Genomic DNA, 17,345 nt, shown 5'->3' on the forward strand with positions numbered 1-17,345 from the left:
AGGGGTTAGGGTTAGGGGTTAGGGTTAGGGGTTAGGGTTAGGGGTTAAGGTTAGGGGTTAGGGTTAGGGTTAGGGTTAGGAAAAAAAGTTATAATCCAAGGCATCTTTCTTTCTTTCTTTTTCTTTTTTTTTTTTAGCATGAAAAGTTGCTGGTGTTTTTTAATTAAATTTTTATTTTTATATATTAATTACTGTTTATTCATTTTGTTTCCCAGCTGTAATCCCCTCTCTCATTACCTCCTCATCCACCCTCTCTCCCTCATCTCCTCCCATGCTCCTCCCACAGTTCACTTATAGGGGAGGTCCTCCACCTCTCCCATCTGACCCTAGTCTGTTAGGTCTCATCAGGACTGCTGTTTTGTCTTCCTCTGTGGCCTGGTAAGGCTGCTCTCTCCTCAGGGAGAGGTGATCAAAGAACAAGCCGCTGAGTTCATGTTCAAGTACAGGCTCCTCAAGCCTGGGGCATTGTCAGAGAGAGTCCCTGTTTTCCTTACTATGGAACCCACTTGGATACTGAGCTGCCATGGGCTACATCTAAGCAGGGGTTCTAGGTAATATCCATGAATACATTGAAAGGCATCATGTGAATATTAGGTAGCTGAGTTACATCAAAGTGGGGAAATCTTTGCTATAGATTTAAAATATTTTCTGATGACATTCTTAGTTTTTAGTTAGGGGTGCCTTGTGGCTTGTTAACATGATTCAAAAGGTTTTGTACGATAGTAGTTAAGGACTGTTATATCAGACATACGGGTGGGAAATGATTGCTTATTAAAGGAAATATAGACATCTTCAGACGATTGAGCCTTCTAATATACAGGGGAGATCTCTTCCATTGATCTGTTAACTTGAATACATTTGTGAAATTTTATATGACAAATAGGTCAACTTTTCGTTTTAGCCTTGAAACCAGAGGGCTATATTAAAGATTAATGTGCTCTGATATTCACTTTCATATATACTTAGGTTTCTTGATTAGTTTCCTACATTGATATCAATGAAAACTCAGATGTCATAAAATAAACTGACAAGTGGGTAAGTCTATTTTAATGAAAGTCCATAATCCAACTGATGAAGTAATGAAACACACAGGACAGAAAAGATAAAGAAAGAGGCATTTGTCCATTTTCTGTCTCAGGCCACTTCAGCATTGTTGAGTCTTTGGAAACTTTAGATAGACATCTCAAAAATCCTTGCTATAACCACAGGAAATTCTTGGTTTTTCAAGGTGCAGTAAATTCATTTTCAGATATTAGGGAAGACTTGGGTGTTTAAGGGAAATGTGTAAGGAATGAAAATCACACCACTGCACAAAAACAGAATGGCTGCTAGAAATGCCAATACCATGGCAACACCAACTTTCTCTGTATGTGGGTAAAAGGGAATACGGAAAGATCGTGGAAAGTTAATCCCTTCTCTGTTTATGATGGAGAAATAATTACACAAAACAGCAAGGAAGACAAAGCTACTGGCAATGATGCTCAGAATCGCTGAGAGGCAAAAAGCATTTTGGGTGACATTCTGTTCTTCTCTTCCCATGTACACATTTCTAAGAACAATAATAGTAGCAACTTTTCCAACCACCCATAAAATGCTGGTAATTAGCAACAGGTGTTGAGAAACACGAATATCCAAAGGGATGAAGGTGTCATAGTAGCTGTAATGGTGACACATTCTAATATTACTGAAGTTGACATGGTGATAGATGCAGGCTTTCCACATTCCCACAAAGGCCACCCGAGGGTAAGAGTTTATGGGTTCCTTGAAATACCACACTCGCCACTGCGGAAGACCCATGGAGGTGGAGCAAAGAATCCATGCTATTGTGGACAAAGCAAAACCTCCTATTCGTCGATTGGAATTTTTGTTGATAAACATGATGAACACTGGACAACTGCAAGGAAATACAAGACAACATAAGTACAGGCTCCTCAAGCCTGGGGCATTGTCTGTTGGGTGGCTAGTAACAGGAAGGAATAATTGTTTATGTTTGAGAAAAAAGGCTTTTGTTCTGGAAATTGGTCTGAGAAAATTGGGAATATGGTCTGAGAAAATTAAGAGAAGAGCCCTGGAGGAATATTTACTATGGGTTGACAATGAATTTTAACAGTTCCATTTCTGACTGTTGGTCCAGATGGACAGTGAGGTTTGAATACAGACATTCAGCCATAAAGATGATCACCAATTTTTAATATTGGGGAGTGTCAAAACCAGCATAACCTATGTTTCAATTTCTGGATCAGGCAGGGCTTTATAGTGAGACCCTGTATTAAAAAAAGTAACACAGCAAAATTAATAAATGACGAATTAATAAATTAAAGAAAAAGTAATAGAAGACATATATTCTGGTAAACACATACAATTTACTGCTCAGTGTACATTACTTTGAAGCAAACCAAGTCACTGGAATATTACCTACCACATGTCAAAAGAGAGAATTTAGGAACCTAAAAAAATGTTCACCAGGAAGCAAATCTAAAATGCATAAAAACCAATAAACATATTTTTGTGCTTTTGCACTATCATATTTTTGAATATTTGTTATTTAAATATTTTTCTTAGCTTTTCTTAAAATTTTATTTTATTCTACCTTTTGAGACATAGCTTCACTAGAATATACAAGCATTTTTCTCCAGTTCACTGTGTGACCCAGGTTGGTCTCATATTAAAAAAAAAAAAAATTAAGGTGCCTCAGATTCCTGAATACTTAGATAATAAGCTTGTGCCGCTATACATGGCTCATGTCAGGTTTTATATCATTGTTTTATGACTGTTACTATTTTTTAAAGTGATATCATTAGAAGTCAGAGACTTGTGTGTGCTAGATAAATGGTTTGTATCATCATCCAAAAGTGTGGGTTTTCTAGGGCTATTTTCAGGTACTATCTATAATCATGACCTTGTGTCACAGAAAGCAAATATGAGAAATAAACTGCTAGAGGTGATCCAAGGGAAAACAGTTTCCTGAATCCAACTATCTTCTACATGAGTAGAATGTAACTCCTGGAAACAAAGATATGAAGGTGTCTCCATTTTCATTGTCTAAGAAACAGCATTTGAGGGCTAGATAAATGGCTCAGCTGTTAAGAGCACTTATTACTCTTGTAAAGGACTTGGGTTCAGTAATCAGTAAGCATATGGTAGTTAATAATGACTGTATCTCCAGTTCCAGGGGATCTGATACCTCGTCGGTACTTCTTGGGCTCCTGGACATGCATGCACGCACACACACACACACACGTACGCACACACACTTAAAGTAAATAAATGTTAAAATATTTAAGAAGCAACATTTAGAGGGCTGGAGAGATGGCTCAATGGTTAAGAGCACTGACTCTTATTACAGAGGATCTGGGTTCAATTCCCAGCACCCACATGGTAGCCCACAACTGTCTATAACTCTAAGATCCAACACCCTCACACAGACATACATGCAGATAAAATACCAATGCACATAAAATAAAATAAATTAAATTTAAAAAGTATAAAAAGCAACATTTAAAGGTGACAGTTATTCGTTGTTTTGTCCATAGTTTGTATTTCTTGTATGATTCTTATGTATCAGCTACTAAAGTCAATCTCAGATTCAGCCAATGTGGGGAGATATACCAACAACAGGTTTTATTGTAGCAGATGGTGGAAAGATGAAACCATGTAATGGTGGGGTGATGGTGGAGAATATTTTTGAAGGATGCTTTTCCTAACTGAACCAAAAGGAGGAGTCCAAATGTGAGAAATATGGAGAGGGGATTGCCACCATGTGTCTGAGACCTGCCCTGGATGGTGAAGTCAATATATATTCTAGCCTTAGAGGCTGATGAATGGCAGGTATGGGTCAGGTGAATGAAGGGCAAGTGGGAAAAGATATACAATTTAGTCTCTGAAGATCACAGTGTTCTGAAGGTTCTAATGGCAGTATCCTGGGCAGGAGCACAAATAAAAGATTGTTGAAAGACTGGTTCCTGAAATCATATGTAATGTCCAAAACAATACTGGAAGGGACCATATCAACAATTATGATTATCTTGGAATAGATAGTCCTGAACAAATTATTTTTTGGCAATGGAGAATGGAGCTACTGTATCACAAATGCTAGGCAAGCACTCTACCACTGAACTATATTGTTAGCCCTGTAAAAATTTACATTTTGAGACAGCGTCTTGAAAGTTGTCCAAAGTAGTTCAGAAAAACTTTTTTTTTTGAGACAGAGTCTTCTGTGTAGCTCTGGTTGTCCTGGAACTCTATATATAGACCAAGCTCGACTTGACCTCACAGAGACCTGTCTGCCTCTGCTTCCCAAGTACTGTGATTAAAGGCATATGTCACTACACTCAACTTAAGGAAGTTATTCTTTTTGGTATGTTTTTTTTGAACTGCACCACAACCTTGTTATGTAGGCAATGATGGATTCAAATTCATTATGTAGCTTGGGCTGTACTTAAACTGGAATGACTGGCTCAAATTTAGTGTGGAGACATACTGGACTTGAAGAGGTGTTCCTCGTGCTTTGGCCTGCACCTGGGTACCATGTTGCATTTATGAGAATGGTATTTAGAACACAATGAACACTAATATTTGAATTAAATTCCTGAGATGCCCTTTGCTTTTGAGGGATGGTTGAAATGAAGGAGTGCACACTCTCTTCCTAGTGTAAAAGCTCCCACCAGAAAAGCCATTTATGCTCAATTGACATCAATAGATTCATCAAACTAGCTCTTTATTCTAGGCCCATCTCTACTGCAAAAATTCTAATAAATAAATAAATAAATAAATAAATAAATAAATAAAATGTTCTACAAATTAAATTCCCACTTAAGTGGGAAAAAGAATTGAGAGAGTTCAGGGAGTCCATAGAGCAGAAGAAGGGACAGCACTTTGCACCCTGCATATTTGTTTTTTGGGGGTGTTTTGTAGTAAAAGAGCCAGGAAAACTTCTAAGAACATGGTAGCATGGCATGAAGGATGATATCATAAAAAAGTAAAAGTAATCCTGGGTGGGTTTTTGGTTTGGTTTGGTTTTTTTTATTTTTTATTTTTTATTTTTTTTTGAGACAGGGTTTCTCTGTGTAGCCTTGACTGCCATGGACTCACTTTATAGACCAGGCCAGCACTGAACTCACAGAGATCTTCCTGCACCAGCCTCTCTTAGTGCTGGGATTACAGGTATGCACCACGTGCCAGGCCTTCATGGCTTTTAATGTATTTTACAAGACATTTTATGGGAAGAGATCTTTAACAAGTGATGAGGATGCCTAAGTCGCACAGGTATCTTGATTGTGCAGCACAGATTCACCTCTATGAGGCAGTAGTGGTGTCAAAGAAAGTAGCCATGGGACTGATCCAGCAATCATAATGGGAGTTGAACACAAAACACACACACACACACACACACACACACACACACACACACACAGGCACACACACACACACACAGAGAGAGAGAGAGAGAGAGAGAGAGAGAGAGACAGAAAGTCACACACCGAAGCATTGCATATAATCAGGTGTTTATTTACACATATGTGCATTCGTAGAAAGACAGGCATACTCTCACACATCAACACATGTAAACATAGACACAGGTGCATATGCACACAGGTTGACAAGAGGATTGTAGCTCATTTACAAGGTGTCAATATTACAAAATCATGCTATCTGATGACCTTTCTGCTGTGCATTGATAGCACATGTGACTTTCCATATTTGTGACTAGCATGCAAAAATCAAAAGGTCAGGCACCTTCAGCCATTCATAAAGGAAGGATCTGTGAGTGGAAAGGAAATCAGGGATAAGACAAGGTGAACTTTGGGCCACGTTTCCTGACCATTTGCTACAATTCAGATAGAGAACATAAGACACAGAATGTAACAACAGGGTGAGGTAGCAATGTCACAGAAAGACAGAGAGACACAAAGAGATTGAGACAGAGAGACAGACAATGGTGCTAATACATGGCACCGTGACAGAGACTAGACCATATTACATATAACTAACCTGGAAGAAAGTCCACACTCAAAATTCAAAGCATAGTTTCTACAGAGCTTTCTCTGTCTTTCACATTCTTGTGATGTTAATAAATAAATCATTAAATTGAGATATCATAACTCAAAGCTTCAGTGTTGACCAGCTTTTCATAGGTGTGACCAAAATACTTGAGAGAACAAATTTAAAAGGAATTACTCAGTTTGGGTCAGATTTCAGAGATTTGAGACTGTTATCCTTGACTTTGTGGATTTCATGAGTGTTGAAGACAGGTATTTCTGTGGTGATACAGAGGGTATTCACCTCATAGAGGACAGAGATCTGACAGAGAAGGTAAAATCTCCAAAGGTACACATGCTAGATATGTCGTAACTACTTAAGTGTCAAAAACTTGACACAGCAGTATCACCAGCTAGATACCAAATATTTAACACATGAACCTTTTGGGAACAGATCACATCAAAGCTATAACATCATCTCAGAAGATCAAACACTGTGTGATTACACTAAGGAGATCCCTGAGGTAGTCAATCCACAGAGGCAGAAAGTAGAATAATGGTTACTAGGAGCTGGGAAATTAAAAAAATGGGAGATGACATTAAATAAGGACAGCATTTCTGTTGGGGAAGATGAACAGTGGTGGCTGCTCCACAGTACTGTGAATGAATTTATAGCTACACATCTGTATACTTAAACAGGTCAGTGATAAATTGTGATTATGTATATTTAGCCACATTACTTAGAGTATAGAACCTAGGATGGATGGAGTGTCTACTAACCAGCAATGCTGTCTTCAAGTAAACCAGTGACCTGATATGTGGCAAAACAAACAGCTATCTGGACCTGCAGGAATGACGAGGTCACAGCTCTCCTAATATGTCCTTTGATGCTTGTTGCTGGCAACACAAGTAGCCTGTTCTGTTGTTCTGAGAATTCTACTATGTCACAAATTCCAACCCTTATGGAATACTCTCACCTGTTTTCAGCCATTAAGGTGTAAATATCATGATACTATTTGGGGACATAATGTAGTACTGCCTTTGCTTCCTTTCATCATGTACTCCCCTCCCCCTTTTTTGCAGGATGGGCTGGGTATACTGTGAACCTTCCTACACATGATCAAGACCCACTTACTAATTCAGACATCAGAAATCCCTTTCTTTATTCCTTCCCTTTAAGGCATATTTCTCACCTCTGTCGTTGAAGGCATACAAACTCATGAGTTACTTAAATGCCTTATACTGTGTACTGCTGAGAATTTATAATTACTGTGCATTACAGAATTAAACCTAATATAATCTGTGCCCTTCACCATTGTTGGACTGCAAATTATAAACATATGATCAACATCAGAGATTGCTCAAATAATTTAAGTCTCCCTTGTAGTGAGGCTTTTCCTCCTCCCCTTCTTCCTCCTGTACTTCTTGCTCTTCCCTCTCTCCTCCTCTTCCTTTCCCCATCTCCTACTTTTACCCACCACCCCTTCTCCTCTTACTACACTGCATCTTGTTGTATAGCCCAGGCTGGTTCTGAACTCTCATCAATGGTCTTCTAGTACTTCAGGTTTGTGCTAACATGCCTGGTTTAGGTTATTGTTATTATTATTATTTGGAAAAGAATCAATAGCAGGTAAATAGCTTGGTTTAAAGTAAAAACAAAATTTTTCCTCTGCAGGGTTTTGGACAGTCAGCTTCACTCTTTCTAATGTGACCCGTAATCATAGGAAGGACTGACCACAGAGGAGGAAGAGGTGGCTGTGGTGGCAGAACAAGGAATTTTCAAGGTAAAAGTAGTTTCATTGAACAGAAATCAACACTTTCAAAAGTCTTTAATCCAGCCAGTGTTGGCAGGCTGTCAACAAGGCCATCTGTGTTCTTCAGTCCTGAAGCTTGTTGGCCTTGACTCAACTGTCTTAAAGACAGGCCTCACTAGAGCCTCTGGCACCAACTTTGGCTTTTCTTGCTCAGGAAGCATGGAAATTAGCACTTTCAGAAAACATGAACCCATGTAACTACACATGAACATAAGTGTGTTTGTATATTTTAGGAAGGGTTTTGGTTACTGAAGAGAAAAGGAAATTCTCTGTACCTGCCAATCAAGAGAAAATAAAAAGTAAATGATCTCTTGATAGAACAAAGACTCAGGTCTTTGGAACCTGAGTAATATATAAACTTCAGGTCTTCTGGGACCTTCCTCACTGTTCTCCATGTATTTGATTACATAAACATCTTTTTGAGTAACTACACAAGATCTCTACACATTTAAAAGCAGGTTGTAACCAACCCATTAGTGCTTCCATGCACCATATCCTGTGTGGCAAAATATCTCATAAAATCCTTTGTCCACTTTTTAAATTGGGCTGTTTTCCTACTTGGGTTTTGGGAGTTCTTTATATATCCAAGAAACAAAGCCCTTATCAGATGCATGCAGCCATGAAGAAGATGTGCTAGTGCATATCTGTAATCCCAGCAATCAGGAGGTAGAGGCAGGAAGATGAGAAGATCAAGACCATCCTTGGATACACAGGAAAATTGATGTGAAGCTAGGCTAAATGAGAGCCATTTGCCTCTTTATTCTTTTTACCCCCATCTTTGTTCCAGATGAAAATCATGATCATTCCAGATTGGAATATAAATAAACATAATTTATGCCTTTCCCAAAGAATTCCAATAATGAATTTCTGTGCTGAGCCCACCTGAGTTGCTGCAGGATTAAAAACCTATTCAGTGTCTTCAGTACAGCATTTCCTGATGAATCATCAAACTGTGCTGTGTGCCTCTGCTTCTTCACACTCCACAGTTTTGTCTTTAAAATTAATTTTAAATGTTTTTAAAGTTTTTAAGAGTAATTTATTTTTATTTCATATTTATAAAAGTTTTGTTTAAAATAAAATTAAAAAAATTTTGCTTACATCTTGTGCACCTTGTTACTGCCTGGTACCTACTGATATTAGAAAAGGGTTTTGGATCCTGTTCTAGTCAGTGTTCTATTGCTGTGAAGAGACACCATGGATAAGGCAACTCTTAGAAAAGAAAATATTTAATGGGAACTTGCTTACAGTTCCAGAGGTCACGTAGGGGAGCACAGCAGAAGGCAGGGAGACACAGTGATGGAGAAGTAATTGAGAGCTAATGTGATGGGGCAAGACAGTGCAGGGGTTCTTCCATCTTGTATTCTTGCCATTTCAAGTTTAACTGGAATTTTATCTTCTTTATGGAGAATACCATGGAAAGCTACACAACTCTATTCTAGAAACCAAAAGTCAGGATGTCCTAGTTAAAACTGCCTGTGTGTATGGAACCTCCTCCTCAATAACTGCTTATGGAAGCTTCTGTTAAAATGACTTGCTTCAAACTACTCACTTCTTTGAAGTCCCCACACAGCTGCCAAACAAGATGCCAGATTGTAGTTTCTGCCTTAAAAAACCCAGTGTTCACTTCTGATGAGAACTGATAGTCTAAGATCAGAAAGGAGAGGAAGACCTCTCCTATCAGTGGACTTGGGGAGGGGCATGCATGCAGAAAGGGGAGGAAGGAGGGGCTTATGGGGGGATACAAAATGAATAAAGTGTAATTAATAATAATAATAAAAAAGAAAACTTTAAAATGAAAAAATACAGTATTCTGGACTCTCAAGGCTGTACCTGGGTCCCTGAACACTTCGGTGTGGTCCCAGCCAGCTGGAATAAAGACTTTCAATTAGATATACAGTTTGTCTGAGTGTTCTTCACTGGAGAGGTCCACATAACACTACATCCTGATCCTCAGGCAGAGAGAGACACTGGGTTCGGCATGGGCTCTGAAACCTCAAATACAACCCCTAGTAACACTACCTCCACCAAAGCCAGATTTCTTAATCCTTTCAAATAGTGCTGCTTCTTGGTGACTAAATATTCAAATATATGGGAGTTATTTATATTCAAACCACCACAGATTTCTGGAGGTGGAGTTACAGTAAGCTGTCTTGTGGGTGCCTGGACGGACCCTAGGTCCCCTGCAAGAGCAGCAAGTATTCTCAACCATAGATCCATAGCTCCAGCTCCCAAGCTCTTAGTTTTCTAAGTCAAAATTTGCTTTGGCTCTTGGCTCTCAGCTCTCTGACACATTGGTGGAGAAAGAATACTAAGACACGTAGCGAGTGCTGGATACATGTGCTTTGTGGCTTGAGTATGTCCCCCAGAATTCAATGTTAAAAACCTAGTCTCAGAACTATATGTTATGGTATTTGGAAGATTAGAATTGGAAAGGAATTAGAATCAAATTAGATCATGATTTTAGGGATTACCAGGATGGCTCAGTAGTTTCGTAAGATGGCAGAGAGATCTGAGTGAGCATGCTTGTTCTATCTCTTTTCATGGTACTCTCCATGTTACTATTGAGGCATGATAGGAATACAGGAACAATTATGGGGGCATGAAAAGGGAGGGGGGTCCATAACCCAAGAATCTGGTTGAAGAATTCCAGCACAATTAACAATTAATTGCTTAGGACCATTCTCCTTTTACAGATACAAACCTGGCATTTTCTAGGAATCTCACCACAGACCTCATTTATAGGCAAAGGCCATGTGCTCAACCCCCTTGAAAACCCTAATGGCTCCCTACATTATCTTATCAAGTGAAAATATTCCATCCAATAGAATAGTGGTGCTCCAGCACCACCTTATACTCTCACTCACTGAGACAGAGAGACAGAGACACAGAGAGAACAAACCAATAAATTAAAAAAAAGTAAGGGCAGATTTATCTCCTCAACAACCCTACTTCTTGGCAGCATATTCTGTCATTGTTTATTTTCTAGTTGGGGTGACAAAATCCTCCAATAATAACAATTTAAGAGTGAAAAGGGTTGTTTGGCTCTACCAGTAAAATATTCTTTAACTGTGGGGAAGTCAGGTGCCAGGAACTTGAAGCAGCTAGTCACATGACATCCACATTGAAGAGCAGAGCAATGAACCCTCGAATGCTGGTGTTCAGTTTTCTTTCTCCACTTTTAAGCAGTCCACAATCTGCCCCCTAGAGAAATGTGTCATGAAGAGTAGGCGAGTCTTCCAATCCCAATGTATCCAGGCTAATCCCCAACAGACATGCTCAAAAACCCATCTCCCAGGTGATTCTAGTTTTTTTTGTCAATCCAACAATGACCAGCAACCACACCACATGACCCCCATGGGTTCAAACTGCCCTGTGTGCCAAAGGTTACAAATAGTTGTTCTAGAGAATGAAATGAAAATCTGATATGTCTTTTCTTTCATTCTTCAAGAAACTTGGTAAGGGAGTCCTTTCATTTGGAAACAGCCAAGAGATCATTGTTTAAGTATTATCTTTTCCTACTTGTTGGCACTCCTTTTCCTTGAAAGATAGCATAGACATTGTCATGAAAGCACCTTGACTTTTTCTACTACATTAATAAAAGGCATATATCTTCTTAGCTTACCATTTAAAAATGCACAAAAGCTGGGCACAGTGACAAACACATTTAGCTACCACATCCAAGAGGCTGAAACATAAAGATTACCATGTGCCAATGTCATAGGCTTGGCTATGTTTTAAGGACAGACTAGGTTATATAATTGAGATCTTGTATAAACTCCAACACCCTCCAAAAGTGTTAAAAAATAAATCTTCAATAGAAAACTTACCTAAATTTCTTACATACCACTTAAACTTGTGATAAACAAAAGGGACATCTTATATTTTTTCTATCAAAGGTAGTTAGCAATCAAGGGTTTGTGTCTCCTGAACTTTCCCTTTTCCCTTTGTGCTGATTAGCCAGTCGTCAGATTATGAAATTGAGTTCCCACCAATGAGATGAAGTGCTGTCACAAATTAGATTGTGGTTAAGCCAAGAGTGCATGCTTGCCTGGCCTGGCCTGGCCTCAAGTACACCCTTTTTGTAAAAAGAAATTGTCTTGGTGAATTACTTTCACTTTCTTTATGTAATTCTGGGGTTGTTCTTTGTTTCTGATCCAGGGGCTTGTCCTGGGTTTCAAACGCAGCGTTGAGGAAAGATGTGTTTCTTGCTGTGTTGTGTGGACTTCCAGGGTCTCCAGTGAACTACATTCTTTTGACTCAATAACGATCCCAGAACAGAACATTTCTCTGCAATATGAGAAAAGGCCTAGAAAAATTTTGCAGAGACCAGGAAAACTGCAAAGACGAAGGTAAGAACTCCTTGGTGGTCAGGACATATTAGAGGTTGTTTGAGATTGAATAAGTGATGGAAGCATGTCCCTAAGAGATATGCTAAGGGGCTCAAAATGTAAAGATTTATTTTTATTTTGTGTGTATGAGTTCTCCATCCGCATGTATGTCTTTGCATCCCATATGTGACATACCTTCAGAGGCCAGAAAAAGACATTAGATCCCTGGAACTGGAGTTACAGACAACTGTGTACCACCATATGGTGGCTGGGAATTGAACCCAGGTGGTTGGTGCCATCCTTGTGCTGATAGTCCTGGGTTCAATAAATAAGCAGGCTGAGAAAGTTGTGAGAAACAAGAAAGTAAGCAGCATCCTTCCATGGCCTCTGCATCAGCTGCTACCTGTAGGATCCTGCCTTGTTTGAGTTCCTGTCCTGACTTCCTACAATGATGAACACTGCTATAAAAGTGTAAGCTGAATAAACCCTTTCCTCCACAACTTGCTTTTTGGTCATGGTGTTTTGTCGAGTAATAGAAACCCTAACTAAGACAATCAGACTATCTGAATAAGCTTTACTAGGTAATATCAAATTGCTTTCAAATATGTTAATTCTTACTTGCTCTTCTTTATTTTTATGTTTTAGTTGAAAAATTTTTCACACAATGTTTTGATCACACTTTGCTCCTCCACTACCTACTCAACCCTACAACTTTTCTCTGTCTTTAGAAAACAAAGAAGCAAACAAAAACACAAAACAAATCAGAATTTTGAAGACGAAATAAAAATATAAGAAGCATGCATCCACTCCCAAAAATTCATGAAAACACAAAATCAGAAACACATAATATACCAGCAAATGTCCAGCAAGACATATATATGCCCAAACAAAGCAATATTGTGGGTGCTGCCACTCCCGTGTGGGGTTCAGTGTGAGAAAGGCTTCCATACTGCTCAATAGAATGAGTGCCCATACCTCATGAAACTGAAAAGCTTCTGTAAAGCAAAGGACACTGTCCTCAGAACAAAATCACAGCCTACAGATTGGGAAAAGAACTTCACCAACCCTTTATCTGACAGAGAGCTAATATCCAGTATATATAAAGAACTAAAGAAGTTAAACAGCAGAAAACCAAGTAATCCAATTAAAAAATGGGGTACAGAATTAAACAGAGAATTCTCTGCAGAGGAATATCGAATGGCAGAGAAGCACTTAAAGAAATGCTCAACCTCATTAGCCATCAAGGAAATTCAAACCAAAACGACCCTAAGATTTCACCTTACACCCATCAGAATGGCTAACATCAAAAACTCAAGAGACAACACATGCTAGAGAGGTTGTGGAGAAAGGGGAACCCTCCTCCACTGCTGGTGGGAATGTAAACTGGTACAACCACTCTGGAAAGCAATCTGGCGCTTTCTCAGACAACTAGGAATAGCGCTTCCTCAAGATCCAGCTATACCACTCCTAGGCAAATATCCAAAAGAGCCTCAAGTATACAATAAGGACATTTGCTCAACCATGTTTGTAGCAGCCTTATTTGTAATAGCCAGAACCTTGAAACAGCCCAGATGTCCCTCAGAGGAGGAATGTATGCACAAATTGTGGTATATCTACACAATGGAATATTACTCAGCAATAAAAAACAAGGAAATCATGAAATTTTCAGGTAAATGGTGGGATCTGAAAAAGATCATCCTGAGTGAGCTATCCCAGAAGCAGAAAGATGCACACGGTATATACTCACTCATATAGACATATAATATAGGATAAACCTACTAAAATCTGTAAAATTAAGAGGGAGGACTCTTGTTAAAATGCTCAATTCCTATTCAGAAAGGCAAAGAGGCTGGACATCAGAAGTAGGAGAAAAGAGGGAACAAGTCAGGAGCCTGACACAGAGGACCTCTGAAAAGCTCTGCCCTGCAGACTATCAATGTAGATGCTGAGACTTATGGGCAACCTTTGGGCAGATTGCAGGGAATCTTAGGAAAAAGTGGGAAACAGTAAAATCTGGAGAGGACAGGAACTCCACAAGGAGAGCAACAGAACCAAAAAATCTGAGCACAGGGGTCTTTCCTGAGACTGCTATTCCAACCAAGGACTATGTATGGAGATAACCTAAGACCCCTGCACAGATGTAGCCCATGGCAGTTCAGCATCCAAGTAGGTTCCATTGTAATAGGAACAGGGATTGTCTCTGACATGAACTGATTGGCCTGCTCTTTAATTACCTTGCCCTGAGGGGGAAGCAGCATCACCAGGCCACAGAAGAAGATGACAATGCAGCCACTCCTGATGAGACCTAATTGACTAGGATCAGAAGACAGGAAAAGAAGTCCTCCCCTATCAGTGGACTTGGGGAGGGGCTTGCATGCAGAGGGTGGAGGAAGTGAGGAGGGAGGGAACCATGGGGGGTATACAAAGTGAATAAAGTGTAATTAATAAAGGTAAAAAAGAACACATGTATTATACATGCATGCTCTTTAGTAATTTTGCTAGTTTGGCGGGTTAAACTGAGCTATTGTTTTACTTTAAATGTCTTTGTTTAAAGTAAAAATGAAATATTTTTGTATAAAAAATATTAACATGAATCAGACAATAAAAAAAAAGAATGAGTGCCTATGTCTGCTACCAAACCACGTGACACAAAAGGAGGATCCCAGCAAATTGTGAAAGCCCCAGATTGAGCATGGAACAGGGCAGTAGCTGCTTTCCATCTGCACTGAAGTTCCCTCTGGTGCTGGCAGGCCTGAGACCTCTCACAGTGATAGTGGATGGCTGGTCATTCTAGAGCTCCTATCAACTCCCCATTGGTTCAAACACTGTGTTAAAATGCTTGCTGCTGCAGAAAAAAAGTAGATTTGCACCTCGATGATGGTCTCCAGAATCTGTTTCCTGGGTTTGTGACTCCATCTCCCTCATCCCCTCCTACATCTCAGATCCCACACAGTTACAACTGAATGTCTTTTGTGTTGGCCATCTTCTGCTGAGCATGGGGTTCACCCTTAAGTGTGGTTTCTATACCCAGAGAGACTCCGTTGGAGAAAACACATTTTTCCTGTGCAAGTAAATGTCAATTGAAGATAGCCTTTCGGTTAGGGAGGGGAACTCCTGTGTGAGTCCCTCATGCAGCACTGAGACCCTTCTGGCTCAGACCTGTACAGAACTTTTAATGCCTAGTTAGTCTTGCAATGCAGAATATGAGTTTCTATTGTTCAGCTTCTATATATGGCTGAGTATTGTCAGTACATTTCACTCTGAATGGGAGATTTTAAGCATTATTATTATTTTTTACTTTTTATTTCTTCAAATGCTTCTAAAATGTAAATGTTTATATGAAAAACTTATTCCTCAACCAATAAAATTTGAACATTGGGTCTTCAAGTGCATTAAGAGAGTATTGTCAGCTATGCTGGTGCAGGCCTATAATCCCAGCACTTGAGAGCCTGTGGCAGGAGGATCACAAGACTAAGGGCAACCTGGGTGTCATACTGAGAGCCTGTTTCTAAAATAATCAAATCAAAACAGGGTGAGAAGGAAATGAATAGTCAGACTTTTTGGTTTTACAGTGGTAACATCGTTGTGTAGGAGGTTATAAAAGGCATATTGTACCTTTAGCTATAACTCTGAACTACCCAATGGACACAGGTCTTATAACAATGCCAACCAGTGACAAAGAACATGAACAAGTTGAGGTGTAATTGCAAACAAATGTGTGCTCTAGCAAGCACATTAACATTTTGCAGAACATGATCTCAGAGAATCATGGAACTAGTCAAAGTCTCCCAGAATGAATGAGTTGCCAAGGAAATGGAGGAGAAACACATCCCCACTAAAATAAAGTAAGAGCATATTAGCTATGTCATGGCTGTTAAGAGAAAAAGAACTGTGGAGAACTGAGCCTTCTCAGATGGTGTTCCACAAGCATTAGAAAACAAAAGTGTATTGAAGTTCATGTGGACAAAATACATATTGCCAAGAATTTCTTACCATGAATTCAAGTTGTGAAATGGGCCAATGAGAAAGAACACAGATGAATCATGAATGACCACATATAGACCAATTTTTTTTTAGTATAAAGTGATGATCTATGCTTGAATTTCCTTTGATTTGTTTATGCAAGAATCCATGAATGTTCTGGGTGAAACATGTGGCTTTGTGCATGCTGGAAAGTTCTCTTCCATGCAAATACTCCATAGAACCTTATCATTACTACTGTTAGCAATCCAAAAATATCTCATGAGTTCAAATAAGGAACTGAGTCGATATAAACACAGGAAAAAGCAAACAAAAACAAGTAAAATAAACTTCATGACATCAAAGCCAACTTGATAGTTCTCTTAACTCCAGAAATCAAACAATTATTGGGAAAGAGTGACGTTTTACCTTGTTTTGTCTGCATGAATATGATAGTGGAATAACTAAGTGGCCATAGAAAATAATGTCAAACTCTTAAAGCTTCTCAGGTAATTAGAAATACATTGGAACATGACTTTTGGGGATACTAGTGTGACCATTGATGGAAACAGGGACCATCGGGGAATAAAACCATCAGTCAATTTTAGAATGCATAAGGCTTAAGTACAATTTTGGTTAGAAAGCTTAAAAAGGAAGTATGCAACAGATTCATGTGTCAAATGTGGTAGCATCGGAAATTACCATGTTGTGTTTGGTATACCACAGTCAGTTAATGTCACCACTCAGGAAATGTTCTTCCTCAAAAGAGATCAGCTGGAGTTTATTAAGTGACAGGATAATGAACCCACTTTGTTCAGCAGGTTGAAAAAGCTAGAACTACATGGATGAGAGACACAAGGAATGTCAAGAGAGTGTACCTGCATGCAAAGGTGTTGTCAGTTATGAACTAGGAGACAGACCTAGAAAATTATGTGTAAATGGATTAAGGAACAACTATTTTTTTAATTTTTTATTAATTACACTTTATTCATTTTGTATCCCCCCATAAGCCCTTCCCTCATCCCCTGCTGATCCCACCCTCCCTCCCTTTTCAGCATGCATGCCACTCCCCAAGTCCACTGATAGGGGAGGTTCTTCTCTTCTTTCTGATCTTAGTCTATCAGTTCTCATCAAAAGTGGCTGCATTGTCCTCTACTGTGGCCTGGTAAGGCTGCTTCCCCCTCAGGGGGAAGTGATCAACGAGCAGGCCAATCAGATTATGTCAGAGGCAGTCCCTCTTCCCATTATTATGTAACCCACTGGGA

At 39.3% G+C, this 17,345-nt stretch overlaps 1 protein-coding gene across 1 annotated transcript in view; it reads right to left on the minus strand.

The window, feature by feature from the left end:
* LOC129676899 (claudin-34-like) overlaps nucleotides 1-17,345 on the minus strand; it is a 36,547-nt gene that overhangs the window by 3,103 nt on the left and 16,099 nt on the right. Inside the window, exon 4 of the mRNA XM_055607416.1 lies at nucleotides 1,303-1,894. Coding sequence (XP_055463391.1) covers nucleotides 1,303-1,894 — 592 coding nt within the window. The remainder of the gene's footprint in view (nucleotides 1-1,302; nucleotides 1,895-17,345) is intronic.

Source organism: Psammomys obesus, unplaced genomic scaffold, assembly GCF_907164565.1.
Source record: "Psammomys obesus unplaced genomic scaffold, mPsaObe1.curated_primary_1811, whole genome shotgun sequence".
NCBI lineage: Eukaryota > Metazoa > Chordata > Mammalia > Rodentia > Muridae > Psammomys > Psammomys obesus.